Source organism: Stomoxys calcitrans, chromosome 5 (genome assembly GCF_963082655.1).
Source record: "Stomoxys calcitrans chromosome 5, idStoCalc2.1, whole genome shotgun sequence".
In the NCBI taxonomy this organism is placed as follows: domain Eukaryota; kingdom Metazoa; phylum Arthropoda; class Insecta; order Diptera; family Muscidae; genus Stomoxys; species Stomoxys calcitrans.
The window spans coordinates 1803446-1819668 of record NC_081556.1 but is presented as its reverse complement, the minus strand read 5'-3'; the positions used below and the strand labels follow the sequence as shown (position 1 = coordinate 1819668).

At 40.7% G+C, this 16223-nt stretch overlaps 1 protein-coding gene and 1 long non-coding RNA gene across 4 annotated transcripts in view; one reads left to right on the top strand and one right to left on the bottom strand.

Moving 5' to 3' along the window:
- Positions 1-16223, top strand: part of LOC131997795 (uncharacterized) — a 203351-nt gene that overhangs the window by 173377 nt on the left and 13751 nt on the right. The gene's annotated exons all lie outside the window — the stretch shown is intronic.
- The window catches only part of LOC106089680 (probable serine/threonine-protein kinase roco8), a 113317-nt gene that overhangs the window by 88400 nt on the left and 8694 nt on the right, over positions 1-16223 (bottom strand). For 2 of the 3 annotated variants that reach the window (XM_013255615.2, XM_013255616.2), the window contains exon 2: positions 12455-13538. In XM_013255615.2, the coding sequence (XP_013111069.2) occupies positions 12455-12976 (522 nt within the window). In that variant the 5' untranslated portion in view covers positions 12977-13538. The remainder of the gene's footprint in view (positions 1-12454; positions 13539-16223) is intronic. The other variant, XM_013255618.2, reaches the window with a different exon arrangement.

Genomic DNA, 16223 nt, shown 5'->3' with positions numbered 1-16223 from the left:
CAGTTTGAAATTCCAAAAAAAAGTGAAATTTTTGCATTTTTTTTCCAAAAAATTTGGTTTTATACTTTTTTACTTCATATGTCTCCTAAATTTGGTAGCCCGAACAATTTTTCGAAATTCCGAGGCGACCAACTTTTGGGGCTTTGCCTAGAGGCGCCCGGACCACCTAAGACCTTGAACATTATCTCTTTAACATCTCTAACCATCTCAAATTCCAAAGAGTTATCTCTATCCGTTCTCAAATGGAATATTTTTTAATTGTTTTTTTTTTATTCTATCCCACTGTGCGTCGGGTATATAGGTGTATAGACTATAAAAGCCTTTTTACGGCATTTGTAGTCGTTTCCAATGGGGTTGTGACTTTATAAAATGTTTAACATATTCTCAGATGTCAATTAAAGCACCTAATGAAAAAATTTTGTGAAAATTCAACTAAAACTGGGGCTTCTAGAACCACAAAAGCTGGTATCGGAAACAAGATCAATCGGACAGCGATCGACCATTCCCCGTTATTGAAGACGTATATAAATATTAGATAAATTTTCTGACTCGTGGAGTCAAAGGGTTGTTGCGGATCTCGACGTAAATGAATCCCCAGGCCAGGAAGGCATATCATCACTTGTTCTATGCAAGTGTTCTTCGGCGCTCGCTCGTCCTTTAAGCAATGTTTTGAAACTTGCTTACCCTGAAGGTGTTTTCCCGGCGCGTTGAAAGACTGCGAACTTGCACCCTATCCCCAAGAAGGGCGAGCCAACCAACCCTGCGAATTACCGACCATTATCATCGTTGTTGTACGAATGTGTTGTTGTAGGAATGTTTTGTACACTGATGCGGCAGTCCTTGCCCATGAAGGAATTCATCTGGACAATCCGGTACGTACAACCGGCAGCCATGGGATTGTCATGGGATACTACCCGTGCTGTTATATGGTTCTGAAGCATGGATATTAGCAAAAGCAGATGAGGCAGTACTTGGAGTGTTTCAGAGAAAAATCCTTCGTAAACTATATGAACCAGTTTGCGTAAATGGAGAATATAGGCGTCGTATGAATCATGAGCTGTAAAATGACGATAGCATAGTTAAACGCATCAAAATACAACGTTTGCGTTGGTCATGAGTTGTTGAAGATAGGTTTTTATCTGACGAATATAGATTGACCGCAGAAGTACCGCAAGACTCTGTTCATTCTAACTCTCTTCTTCTTATTTTCACTGACGATCTATTGGATCCAACTTGAAATCCATTCTACTGGTTCAAATCTGCCGAGATTTGCTTGCCATTTCTGCGTGGGGTCAAATGAATAGATTCGATTTTAATGCATGCAAGACGCAGTGGTGTTTGTTGTCCCACAAACGATTTAGTGACACTTTACAATCATCAATATCTCAATATCTATCAACGGTGTAGATGTCGAATACTCACAGGCTCTTGATGTGCTGGACATGAAGATGGAATGCGATGTTTGCCAAAACCTGTAATCGAATGTTTGATAGCATTCCAAAATGATGTGGCCTAATCTAGACTTGAAGAGGTCTACCACATTGCTGTCGGTGGCTATAATTTTGCCGAAGCTATAAGCACGTTGAGGAAGAATAGACTATAGAACATCTGCTGTGTGTATGTCCGACACTGGCAGTCAGAAGGAGTTCAACTTTAGGTTATCATTTCTTTGAGAACTTGGCTGATTTAGTAGATGTGAACATTCCCAAGTTGTTGGGCTTTTTTTAGAGCGATCTGGATGGTTCAACGGTAGAAAGAAACCTTCTGGGATTTTCATTATCCTGTTCCTGTGGTATCACAATGGACGAAAACGTCTGTGTGAGTCTCATGGTCGACTGCCACTTAAAACTAACCTAAACCCTAACCTATGGAACAATTTTTGCCATACTTGGCAGGACTGTTGGATGTCGTAGCAAAATTTCAGCCAAATCGGGTGGTAATTGCACCTTCTAGAGGCTCAGGAAGTCAATTCTGAGCATCGCCTTATATGGCAGCTATATCAGGTTATGGATCGACTTGGAGCATACTTGGTCCAAATCAAAACAAAACACCTCATCCAAAATTTCAGCCAAATAGGATAAAAATTGCGCCCTCTTAAGCTTAAAGAAGTCGAGATCCAAGGTTTATTGGCACCTACACCAAAACATGGACCGATATATCCCATTTAGCAGACGATTTGGCACTGAAAACCAGAGGACTGCCGTCAATAAACTTGGTTAACCCGAAGCCTTTTGGGTCGACGCAGTCTGAGCTAAGGGTCGTGGTCGACGAACTCGCATGTAATACTGTGGAACAGCGAAATAGTTGGTAGGACGGCGAAAATCCTATGGGGAGATCCGGTTCATGAGAAGACGAGGCTATTACTGAAAGGAAGTAAGAAGGTCAGTATAGTTTTCGGTATCATAACGGAACACCTAGGGCTAAGAGATCACTTTTGCAAAATCGACACGGCAAGTGATAGCATGTGTAGGGCATGTGTGGAATAATATGCGACGTTGGAGCGTTTCCTATTTCATTGCCCTACTTTCGCGGCTAACAGACAGACACTGGTACCTGGATGAGGAAATCATACCACACATAAAACAACTTAGGGGCGTGCTGAAGAAAACAATGAAGGATTTTGTAATTCCTAACTTAGATTTTCTATTCCGAGGTTAAGTTTTAGTATTTACTGGCTTACGTGTAAATCGGGCGAATTTTATTATATATGGGAGCTATATCAAAATCTGAACCGGTTTGTCTTTGAGCTGAAATGTGATATATGCAAATGGTCGTGATGATTGGATAACAAATGCGATCTCCACCTTAATTACAAAAAAACGACGGACGGACTATCAGCACAGAAAGGATATGCGGACAGACAGACATGGCTTATCCGAATCGGCTGGAATTTCTGAATCAAACTACACATTTTATCACAGCCACAGTTGTGGTGCAGTTTACAGTTTGTGGTTCTGTAATAAATTCAACATCAATGTATACTTAGTTTACCAATTTCATGCATGGATCTAAAATACTCAATTAAATTCCTTAAAAAGCACTACATACAACTTTGGACCTTGTGTTGGCACTGGTTATCATTAACCAATCGCCATAATATATCGTATTTTGCTTATTGGGATCAAAGGGAAAAAACATGGAGGGTATGCTTCCTTTTTGTTTTTGGGACACTCTAATGTATATGCTTAGTTGGGTCTCATATCAATATTTCGATGTGTTACAAAACGAATGACCAAATTAATATACTATGTTGAAGGGTATACAAATTGTCCATGACTTTTGTGAAATCTTAGCCAAGCTAAATTTTTCTACGAAGAGTAGGAAAGGAGGGAAGGTCCCTTATAATTGAGTTAAAAATTTTAATCGGATATAACTCATTTCTTAATAGGATATTGGTGGGAAATTTAAATATAAATAAATTTGGCTTAATTTACATGTCCACATGTCACCTTGCCCTACTTAAATTCTATGAATTTTGTTGAAATTAGCCAGTGTACTTGTGTCTGTCCACACCCAATATTTCTTTCACAAAAATCTCTTTTGAGCATTTGCTTTAATTCTATCGAGTTAAATAGACGCTTATATTATTCAAATGCTGATTTTGCATCTTTTCATAAATCATTTCCCTATTTGCCAACACTCATCCTCACTCAGCAAGTAAGTAAAAGAAATATTTACATGCATGAATAACAGAGAGATTGAGAGGGTGTGTGGGATGGTACCAAAAGTAGTTTAAGCAGCATTTCCTTTTTAATTTCTGTCTCCATGTGTTTTTGGGTGTTGGGTGTGTGTGTGTGTGTGTGTGTGCTCGCTATTATAAGCAGGAGGTGAAGAAGATGGTTTGTGCCAAGTCATCATTAAAATAAACATTCACGTCGTACTCCATTCAAGTTTTGCATTGTTCGTGTGGTTAAGTAGGACAATAAGGATAAAGACGATGCTTTAGCATCCTTTTTACTCCATTCTTGTTTTCTTTTTTTTTGTATTTTTTGACAACAAGCATTGTTGCCAACAGTACTACAAACACAAACCCACGCAACCATACATGACCAAGCAAATATTTTGATGCAAATATACTTAGTCACACATATGAGTGAGTGTATGAGTATATGTTATAGTCTGTGTGCGTATGAGTTTGAACATGGGCAGCATAGATTTCCTGTGTGTACATGCATATATGTGTGTGTGTGTGTGGTTTTTGTAGCATACAATGTTTGTATAACAATAATACTCATCGTTGTTATAATAAATTCTGTTCTAATGCATTATGCTGATGCATAGTTGATGTTCTTGGTTTGTAGCCGAGGAGGAGGAGGAGGGGGAGGCTACTTTCCTACCCGCCCTTATATTTCGACCGCAATAAGGCTGATACGGCACAATTTGGCTAGCTGACTGTATGCCGGCTGCCGGCTGCTGGGCTAACAAAATGAATGTGGCATTGCTTGGCTTGTTAGTCGGGTGGTCACGCCATGCACCACTCAAACGAAATTGGTCCCAGCCCAAGTCTCTATAATGAGGATGTTAAGTAAGACATTCATTCACACACAAACATTTAAACTTCTCAATGTGTCTATGGATGTGTGAGTATGACTATGGCCAATACCAAAGAAAAGTTCTACGGCTGGCAGATGTTGTGGTTACGCTCAGCAAAAGTGGTCAGAAGTGAAGAAAATTGCAGATGTTGCACAAATTGGGTGGACTTTTAATTGCTCCCCAAGAAGTTCCCTCAACCGAATATTGGTTAATTATACCAAACAGTAGATGTCTGTCTATAATGGAACTTTATAATCAACTCAATTTATTTATGGAAAAAGGGTAATTGTATAGGCTTAACTAAGCAGCAGCACAATGGTTTGTAAGTTCAAGAAGGATGTAATTATGCTATTACTTTGATACTCAAACCGATTTAAGTGTGTTCGAAAAGAGATTTGAAACTTATGTGAATGATTGTAATATGTAGGTATGTAACATTTTAGCATTATGTTTACGAAACAATTTTTGGCGCCGAAACTGCTATTTGTAGTATTTAGCGGCTAAATTTAAAAATAAACAAGATGCCGGATCGGTTTATATGACAGCTATATCAGGCTATGGATCGATATGAACCATATTTAGCACAAAACACCTCATGCAAAATTTCAGCCAAATCGGATAGGAATTGCGCCCTCTAATGGGTCAAGAAGTCAAGATCCAAGATCGGTTTATTTGGCAGCTATATCAGGATATGGACCGATTTGAACCATAATTGGCCAAATCGGATAAGAATTGCGTCCTCTAGTGGCTCAAGAAGTCAAGATCCCAGATCGGTTTATATGGCAGCTATAACAAAACATGGACCGATATGGCCCATTTACAATCCCAACCGACCTACACTTATAAGAAGTATTTGTGCAAAATTTCAATCGGATGGCTTTACTCCTTCGAAAGTTAGCGTGCTTTCGACAGACAGACGGTCGGACGGACGGACGGACATGGCTAGATCGACTTAAAATATCATGACGATCAAGAATATATATACTCTATGGGGTCTTAGACGAATATTTCGAGGAGTTACAAAAAGAATGACGAAATTACTATACCCCCATCCTATGGTGGAGGGTATAAAAAAATTATGTTAATTTCTCTTTCGAGGTGAGCTTAATGATTGAAAATTTCATACAATGGAAAAATCTAAGCCACAGGAGGTGTACCAAACGAACCATGATTTGACGTATTTTAACTCCATGGAGAATTCCTTCTCAGACCATCGCTACATCAGGTTTAGAATAGCACGGCCAGCGCCAAATCCGATAAGCTTCCCTTATAAGTTGAAAACCAACTGGCGAAAATTCGGAAGACTACTCAGGATAAGACTTGGGCCAGATAATTTAGTTTGTCCAAGCATAGAAGATATTGGCGACAATGTCAATAGGATTACGACTGCACTAGTGGAGTCTTTCGTAGATAGTTGTTCTCTTCGAGAAAGGAAATCAGCCCAAGAAAAGCCCTGAATGACTGGGGAAATTCGCAACATTGGGAAAGAGGTCCACAGACTTTTTAATAGAGCACGTTGTAAAAAATCGGAAGTATATTGGGATGTGTTTTACACACGGCTCAATGAATACAATAACATTTCCAGAGAGGCAAAACGTGCCTCCTGGAAGCTTTCCTGTGGCCAGGTCGATAGCGTTAATGACGCAATCGAAATGTTAGTAGACGACATGGGAATGAAAGCAGAAACAACGGAGGGCATTTGAGGCTTTTGATGAAAACAAATTTTCCACAGGATACGAAGGGACTCGTGGAGACACCGGAATATTGGAAAATTGAGGTTGATCGAAGGTTGATCATAACGGAATTTATGGTCAACGAAACCTTGAGGAGCTTCAAACCATTTAAGTCACCCGGACCTGATGGCATATTTCCGGCGTTACTACAAAAGGAGGCCGACTATCCGGCACCTCATCCGGCCACTATTTTCACAGCGCGCCTATGACTTGCAATTACTCCGAAAGCCTGGCATGAGACAAGGGTGGTGTTCATACCCAAGCCCGGCAAGGCAAGTTATGCGACATCAAAGGCCTACAGGCCTATAAGCGTTACGTCCTTTCTACTCAAAACCATGGAACCATGAAAAAGAGTAAAACATCTAGCGAACTGCTCATATAGAAACAGCATGCCTATGTCAAGGGAAGGTCGGTGGAGACTGCCCTGCACCAGGTTGTACATAAAATAGAAGAATCCTTCGATGCCAAGACCTACACATTGGCGGTTTGCATTGACTTCGAGTGGGCGTTTAATAATGTGCGGACCGACTCATTGATCCAATCCAGTACCGGGTGGACCGAGTCCTTTAGAGACTGGATAAACCATATGCCAAAGAACAGATGGATAAATTGTGGGTCCCATGACATTAATATAAGTAGGAAAGTGAAAGGGGAGCATTTTATCGCCATTCCTTTGGGCGACCACCATAAATAACCTATTACGGTTGCTGACTGGGGAGGGATTAGAACGCGTCTGCTATGCAGACGCTGTTATAATACTTCTTAGGGGGAAAGGGTCTGAACCAACTATGCAGAAGGGCCGAAAGGGTCTTGAATATGGCATGTGACTTGGCTATACCCAGGGGTCACAATGTTAACCCAGAGATGACTGAAATATGCCGGTTCACGAGGAAGATGAAGGTGGGCCAATTTGACGCACCACGTTTCCTCAATAAAACGATTTCGATATTTGACAAGGTCAAATGCTTAGGAGTGATCTCGGAAAGAAAACTTAATTGGAAGTGTCACATTCAAGTTCAGAAAACATGAGGACCACGCCCACTAGGTCACTGGGCACTTTTCTAGATGTCCGACCCATTGACATACAGATTAAATGTGAGACAGCCACTGCGCCTATGAGACTTAAGGCGATCTGAGAATGGATTGAGAACGGGATTAGCTTATACCATCGCGGTATAATCGAGACTACGATAGGAAACCTGGAAGAAAGCGAAGAGGTTTCCGTTCAGATACCTGAGACGACACTTGAGGCCCTGCTGCCAACGGCACAGTCTTGGACTGACGGAACCCTGGTATTGCCGTCGGGAAGATCATGTTACACGGGTGGATCAAAGCTAGGGGAAAGATTGGGCCTGGGAGTCTACATTGAGAACCCCGGGACTGAGATCTGTTTCCGATCACGGAATGCATGAGGTGGTGTGGTACTAACTCGAGGACGTCGAATGTGAACATCTTTACGGACATTAAAATGGCCATAAGGGCCATAACAACCAGGACGGTAAGATCACGAAAAGTCTTGGAGTGTAAGAAGGAGATAAACGCCTTCTCTGAAGATGGCACAATCCTCATCGTTTGGGGGCCGGGCCATAACGGAATAAGGGGATTGAAAGGGCAGACGATTTGGCAATGAAGGCCAGAGAACTGCCGTCAATAAACTTGGTTAATCCGAAGCCTTTCCGAACGACGTAGTCCGATTTAAGGGCGTGGGCGACATACGCGCATGTTACATTGTGGAACAGCCGGTAGGACGGCGAAAATCCCATGGGGTGATCCAGATCGTGAGAGGATGAGGCTATTACTGAAAGGAAGTACAAAGGAAGTCAGTATGGCTTTTGGTGTCGTAACGGGACACATATGACTACGAGCTCACTTATGCAAAATCAATGCGGCAAGTGATGGCATGTATAGGGCAAGTGGGGAAGATGATCAGACGTTGGAGCGTTTTCTATATCATTGCCCGGCTTTCGCGGCTCACAGACACCGGTACTTAGGTGGGGACACGATACCAGACATGAACCAGCTTAGGAGAGTGGTATGGAAAGCAATTAAGGATTTTGTAAGTAGCACACATAAAATTTTCTTTTTTGAGATTAATTTTTAGCTTTTAGGGCGCACAACAAGCCGATTACTGGATTAGGTATATGTCTATAGTGGCATGGGACAGATTAAATATAACTATGGATATGGCAGTGGAGTTATAATAAAATAGGATGATTAACATATCCATGGTAATGGGTATCCAAAGTTCGGCACGGCCGAACCTAACACGTTTTTAGTTGTTAAAGTTTTTATGGTATCACAATGGACAAATACTGACTGTGTGTTTCAGGCGACTTCTACAATTTATCTCGAACCTTTGTGTCTAAAGCTGATTCAAACTTTAGCATACATTTAGCCTCTCTTATACCTAACCTCAAATTATTAATCCCATCTCTCTAGCCAAACAAACCAGAAAGCCTTCTGGAAAATATATCAGCAGCTACTTTTGCCATTTTTTTTCTTAGGTATCCAATTTCTTCCCAAAATATATTTACATCATTTTTTTCCACACAAAGACTCTTAAAGAATAGTTTTTTGTATTTTTTGTATTCCAACAACTAACGGAAATTTTTTTTTTTTCTATCACCCTATCTCCCAAACGAAATTTTTTCCTGAGTGTACGTCAAACAAATATCAAAGGGGAAGTGGACGAGTACATTAAAGTTGTTGAGATTGAAGATTATATAACAATATGTTCATACTTGTGTAAATATGTGCACATGTAGGGTATGTTATATGTCTACTATACGATATGTGCTTCCGGTGTGCGTCTGTGTGTGTGTGTGTTTGTTTGTATTAGTTTAAGTACACAAATGCATTAAAGAAGAAGTATGCCTCAGAATAGCTGCAGCTTAAGCACAAAATAAAACCAATATCTATCTCTCTTTGTTTGAATTTATCTTCGTTTTTTTCAAAATCTCCCACAACGCTTTATGAGGGGCATACATAGTCGTTGCATACTTTTGGCATATGTTCTAAAGGCTTAACATTTTAAAAAATGTTTGGAAACTGTGATAAGACGGCACAAGGAGTGTGGTCGGCACAAGCACAATTCAAGAGAAATAACAAATTTGTTGATAATTTTCTTAAACGTCAAGGTTTTAAGGAATTTTCTATGAAAACGAAATTTCTACAGAAATCTAGCAAATCGAATTTCATTAAAAATCGATTTTTAAAAAAATGTTGTTTTGCTAGAATGCTATAAAATTTCTGTGAAAGTGAAGTTAGGCAATTTTTTCACCCATTATCGCTTGTCCCTCAATTCCCGTGTCCGATTTTGAAGAAATTTTTATTAAAATTTGTTTAACAAAAACTTTGTCAAAAAGCCAATTTTTCCCCAAAACACGACCTTAAGATGGGAAAACTCGAGCTAGGGGTATTTTTCTACCCCTTCGTAGTGAATGGGTTAATTTCAATGTTGTTTTAATACCCACCACTGCGATGGAGTTTGGCTTCCTTGCACCGAAATCATTTTCCAATCCGTTTGTAACACATTGAAATATTATATTTCTTCCCTAAAAGAATATAATTTTTGGTCGTCGTAAAAATCTAAGATGTCTGTTGAAATCACCCTGCAGATTTTAAAAACTAAGTTCTTGAGCTAAAACTGTGCACAGATTCTTTTTTTAATTTTGGTTTTATTCATTTGTTTAAATTTTGAATTGTTTTTTTTTTTTAATTTTGAACAGTTTTTTTCCAATTATTTTGAACTTTTTCTTCTCTTAAAATTCCAACAAATTATTTTTTATACCCACCACGAGGGGTGTACTATCTTGTTATTCCATTTATTGGGTTGCCCAAAAAGTAATTGCGGATTTTTCATATAGTCGGCGTTGACAAATTTTTTCACAGCTTGTGACTCTGCAATTGCATTCTTTCTTCTGTCAGTTATCAGCTGTTACTTTTAGCTTGCTTTAGAAAAAAGTGTAAAAAAAGTATATTTGATTAAAGTTTATTCTAAGTTTTTTTAAAAATGCATTTACCTTTTTTAAAAAAATCCGCAATTACTTTTTGGGCAACCCAATATAACACCTCGAAATAGTGATCTTCCATCCCATAAAGTGTATATATTCCTGATCGTCTTAATATTGTAATTCAATCTAGCCTTATCCATCCACCCATCCGTCTCCCTGTCCATTTGCTGTGGAAATTACGTAGCAGTCTTGGACCACTACAAGCTGCAAACCCGATAATCCGATTGGGATGAAATTTTACACGCAGTATTCTGTTACGAGATGCAGCGATCGTCCCAATTATGTTCTGAATCAGTGTATAATGTGATATAGCTTCCATATAAGCCAAACTCCCGATTTGATGTCTTCCATTCTCAGAGAAAGCGTTAATCACCTTCTTACACTGCAACACTGTTCGTGGCCTTTCCGTCCTGGTTGTTATTGCCCTTATGGCAAGTTTACTGTCCGTAAAGCTGTTCACACTCGACGTCCTCGCGTTCGCACCCCACCACCTCACGCATTCTGTGATCGCCTGAATCTCCGCCTGCAGGACCGTTTTACGGTCAGGCAGTCTAAAACAGATCTCAGTCCCTGGGTTCTCAATGTAAACCCCAAGGCCCCCTCTCTCCTCTAGCATTGATCCATCCGAGACTGTGCCGCTGGCAGCAGTGCCTCGTACTCGACCTCAAGATTCATCTCCTTCCTTCCAGGTTTCCTATCGTCGCCTCGATTATACCGCGATGGTATAATCGAGGTATAATCCCATCCTTAATCCTCAATCCATTCTCCCATCGCCTTAAGTCTCTTACCCCTTAGAAGTATTATAACATCGTCAGCGTAGCAGACGGGTTCAAATCCCTCCTCAGTCAGCATCCGTAATAGGTTATTTATGGTACTCATCCAAAGGAGTGGCGCCCCCCCTGTGGCGTGCCCTGTGCTACTTTATGTCATGGGACACACAACTTATCCACCTATTCCTAAGCATATGGTTTATCCAGTCTTTAAGGACCGAGTGCACCCGGCACTGGTTTAACGATTGGATCAGTGTGTCGGTCCGCACATTGTAAAAAGCCCCCTCGATGGCAATACATACCGCCAGAGTGTTAGTTTTGGCATCTTCTATTTTATGCACAACCTCGTGCAGGGCGGTCTCCACCGACCTTCCCTTGACATAGGCATGTTGTTTGTATTTGAGCAGTTCGCTGGATGTCCTACTCTTTATCTTGGTGTCCACAATACGTTCCCAGATTTTGAGTAGAAAGTTAGTAAGGCTTATAGGTCTGCAGGGTTTAATAAATATATCCGAGGTGGAGGGTGTTCCAAGTTCGGCCCTGCCGAACGACCGACACGAGATAACTATAGCACCACACAGTTTGAAACTTGAAGCTTCGATTTCTGTGATAGTGATCGTTATCATGAGAAGCTTAGCTGAGAGATGGGGGCGCGTCCGTACCTGCAACCGCAGTTGCGGACAATCCGCGGTATCGAGTGGAGAGTTTCAGTGAGAGGACGGCTGGCACCGGCTCTTGCTTAAACACTGTGTGCCTTTACTACTCGATATAACAAGACTAAGTATTAACATCTCTAAATAGCCAATGGCCACCATATTTGACGACGATTGTTCACATGGACTGGAACGAGCTATAGAACTTGAATAGGATCGCTACTTCCCCATGGAATATATACAGCTATAACAACTGCCTTATAATTTGTTTTCTACGTTTTTCTGTTAATAAATTGGTTATCCATTAAAATATTATCCATCGGTACTTTTTCAAAAACACCCCCAAGACCATGTATAACAATTGACAAAATGATAATAAAGGGCTCCTCCCTTGGCAGATCAATATTTAATGTCAACAACCTAACACCAGAAACTTTTATTTTTCCCTATCCCAATAATGTTAGAAGTGAATTTGGCAATTTGTTAGAAGGCCCATAGGTGATTTCAACTACACCACTTTTTTTCTTTTCGTTTTCTTTCGCCATACATTGCCATTTATTTGCCATTCATGAACCATGATCCCAACAATAGCCACATCTCGACAAGCTTATGAGTGCGCTTACAAATACAGTTATAAGAGCAGAGTATCTTTATAGTGCCTCTAAATGTATTCATGTGATTGGCCTTTGTGCCATCTGGATCTTTTTGTAGAAGCTGCTATATGCTATTGTTATATTTGTTGTTGGACTTACCTTATTGGAGTTACCATTGAATTTCAATAGCTTCTTGCAGGATTTGCCACGACTCTCGAAGTAGATTTCCTGTGGAGTACGACGATGCTGCTGGCCCTTCTTCAGCAGATTCATATACAGTGGATGATGGTGTTGCGGTGTCGCCCCACTGCCGCCACCATACAGCGGAGCCGTATAGCCATTGTAGGTTGGGGTATTGTAGTCGCCACTCGAGTTGGCCGTCTTGCCTCGAGAGTTGCTGGAGCACAGCAGACGTGAGAGAATGCCACAACAGCCTGGTGTTAGGCCTGCACTACTCGTCGTCGTTGGAGGCGGTGTGGAGGGGCTGCGTAGCAATCCTGCTGACGCCGCCTGCTGATGATTGTTGTTGAACGAGTGATTGTTGTTGTTGTTGCCGATATTGTTGCTGCCTGTCGACGACCTACTATTACTTTGGCCATTGCCGATGCTGTAACTGCCGGCCGAGATGGTCTTGAGTTCTATGGCGTTTGGTGGCTTATGAAGATTTACATCGATTTCCATTGTTAAATGTGGCACTTTGTATGCATTTCCGTTTCACAGCTGTTATGAGATGCTTCCGCTGCCCAACACAATGTCCTGTTTCCGTTCCCAGTTGTTCTGGTGTGTAGCTAAAGAAATTGCTTGTATGTGTTAGGTGAGTGTTGTTAGACCAAGTACACAATTACATTTGATGGCACACCTTGTGAGTGTGTGTGTGTGTGTGTGTTTGTGTGTGTGTGTGTGTGGGGGTGTGTGAGAAAGGCAATATTAAATGGTAGTGTGAATAGATGGTGTCGCTGTAGGGATTCTACGAGTAGTTACATCCGTTTCCGTTATCACAAACCGGACATATGAATTATTTGCAATAGTTTTAGAATAACGTCATAGAATTTATTGTAAACATTGAACTTTGCTGTTACTTTTTGTTTGTTTGTTTTTGTTTTCGTTCTTCTCAGTAATATTTATGGGCTTGTTTGTTTGTTTGTTTGCCTGTTGACTTTTGAATGTAACAACACATTCATTCATATGCAAATCACGGATGTTTATATTTTGCTTAACATTTTAATCATATGGAGGAAATATGCTGCGAACATTTCATGAATGTTTTATTTTGGTTTGTTGTCGTTGCCATTGCCGCTGCCGTTGCCGTTGCTTGTCGAGGTTTATTTTAATTGCCCTCTTCTTTTCCCTTCGTCCCCTTCTTCCTCTATTTATCAAGTTGACTTTATTAACTCTTAACGCTCAGCGTGTATGTACGAGTAGGTGTGTGTGTGTGTGTGTGTATTTTTGCCTGTGGATGCGGTTTGGTCCCTTTTCTTTCAACATTTTGTCTTGGCTTAATTGCCGCTTTTCTTCAAAATGTTTACATTCTGTTTCTTATTATTCTAGGCTGTTTTAAGGATTACTTATCCCTTTTTTTGCTACATTTTATTGTAGCGTCGAAAAGCAATTTTTTTAAATGTTCTTGTCGTCACGTCTGCGGTTATTCTTGTTCGTATTGTTGTTGTTCTGCTTCTTCTTTCCGTTTTCAAATCTTTTTTATTTTATCACTCAATTTAACAAGTTGTGCTTAATTCATTAGAATTTGTTTTCAAAGGATTTTCTAATGTGAGACATTTTTTATGCTAAGACCGCAGTCCTAATTAAAATATTCGAGAGGACATATTTTTCAAAAAAAAAAAAACTTCGGAAAATTGATAAGAATTGTAGAAAAATTTAACAAAAATTTGAGAGTGTTACTAAACAATCGCCACAATAGAAGGATAGGAGCATATCCGCCAATGGCTCCGAACGACTCCGGCCTTGAATACTGGCCAGAACATGAGATAAAATTCCCAGTGGTGGCTATCCCTTCCTAATGCTGGAGACATTTGTGAGGTATTAGGTTAGGTTAGGTTGAAAAGAGGGTGCAGATATTAATCTGCCCCATGTCACTATAGACATACACCTAAGCCAGTAATCGGCTTGTTGTGTGCTCTAAAAACTAAAAAGTAACCTCGAAAAAGAAAATCTATGTTCGTAATTACGTGCTATTTACAAATTCCTTAATCGTTTTCCATGCCACGCCTAAGTTGGTTCATGTCTGGTATTGTGTCCTTAGGGGGCTAAGTGCCGGTATCTGTTAGACGCGAAAACCGGGCAATGACAAAGGAAATGCTCCAACGCCTCATCATCTTCCCCGCATGCCCTACACACACTATCACTAACCGCACCGATTTTACATAATTGTGCTCGTAGTCCTTTTGTGAGATGTTAAACCACGCAAAAACACCGCTACCCCCCTGCCGCATGCTGTTCGGGCGCGGCTACATAAAAAAGTTCCTTGTCATTGAGTTTTCACTTGAATCGGACGACAACAATTGATAAAAATGTCAGATCTCTAAGGTGGGTAAATAGATTTATTTTGAAGGGTGACCCAGGTAGCCGAGTTGATAGCGTGCGCGGGTCGTGGGTTTAACATTCCTGGTTTATTGCTACTCTGGTAGCATAATGGACTTAAATTGTCAACACTTAAAAATGTCTAAAAGACTGCCACTCCATCCTAATCTAACCTAGCCCAGGTGTATGAGGGAAAGCATCAAAGTATTTGGGATTATAGTTGAAATCTAAGATTACCCATGCAGACTTACACAGTTTCCATCACGAAATTAATTGATCCAATAAATTTTTTAATCGAAACTGTTTCAATCAAATAAATGATAATAATCACTCGCCGTTTTTGAGAAACTAATTAAAAACATTTTCAAAAAAAAATTGCACACTCAAGTAAAAGAAATTTAAAATTTTCAATTAATTTTTTAGTTGGTCCAATCAAAAAAGTGATTGATATTTTTTGGAAATTTCAATTAATTTCTAAATGTGGTACACAGATGTTTTTCTCCTGGAATAGGAACTTAAGGTGCGTAGTTTTGGCAAAAGTCTGTGGGCACCCCTATGAACAAAAAGTCCGCCACAGACGTTTTCCAAAAAATGCCGGGTGTCGGCTAGGAGTTCCCTATATTTTTTTTTTTGAGGTGGCAGCCCATGGCTGTTTAAGGACTCCATGGGGTTATCCGGTACGTAGAAGCGGCTGCCATAGATTTATCGAAATGTGGGACGCATAAGTCATTGAAATTGCCTTCCATTTATAACGCAGGCCTTTAATTGATTTTTCTTAAGCACCATATTACAGGCGCTTAAGTAAAATCAACTATAGGCTATATTGCAGATATTTGCTTAGTTGTTGTTGTTATTGTTGTCGTAACCACATCTGCATTTGGAGGTGGCGACCCTCGTTATGCTACTGTAGATAAGCAAGCTCGTTCCGGTCCAAAGGACAGATCGCCGCGGGAACAAGGTGGCAATTGGTTATTGAAAGGCGCCAATAGCCCGCCTTGTCATGTCGATCATCATAGGCACTCAGTATTTGTGCAAGAGCCAGTGCTACCCGGCCTCTCACTGAGACTCACCGCTCGATACCCTAAGTGTTCGCGACTGTCGTTACTCCGTATGGAGCATACCACTATCCGCAACCTGTAGGCGTGCCCGGTAGCTCGCAGCTAAGCTTCTCGTAACAGCGTAACAACAATGAACACCACCCAGATCGGACCTCAATGTTCCAGCCCGTGTGGTGCTCACATCTAGTCCATGCCTTGATTTGCTTAGTGATTTGCAAATGAAGTGTGTCGTGTGGTCCCAGGTCACAATCGGGACACACGTCCTGCATGTTGGCATCAATTCTTGCTCTGTAGGGGGGGATGCGGCTACATCTGCCGGATAGTAATTGAGC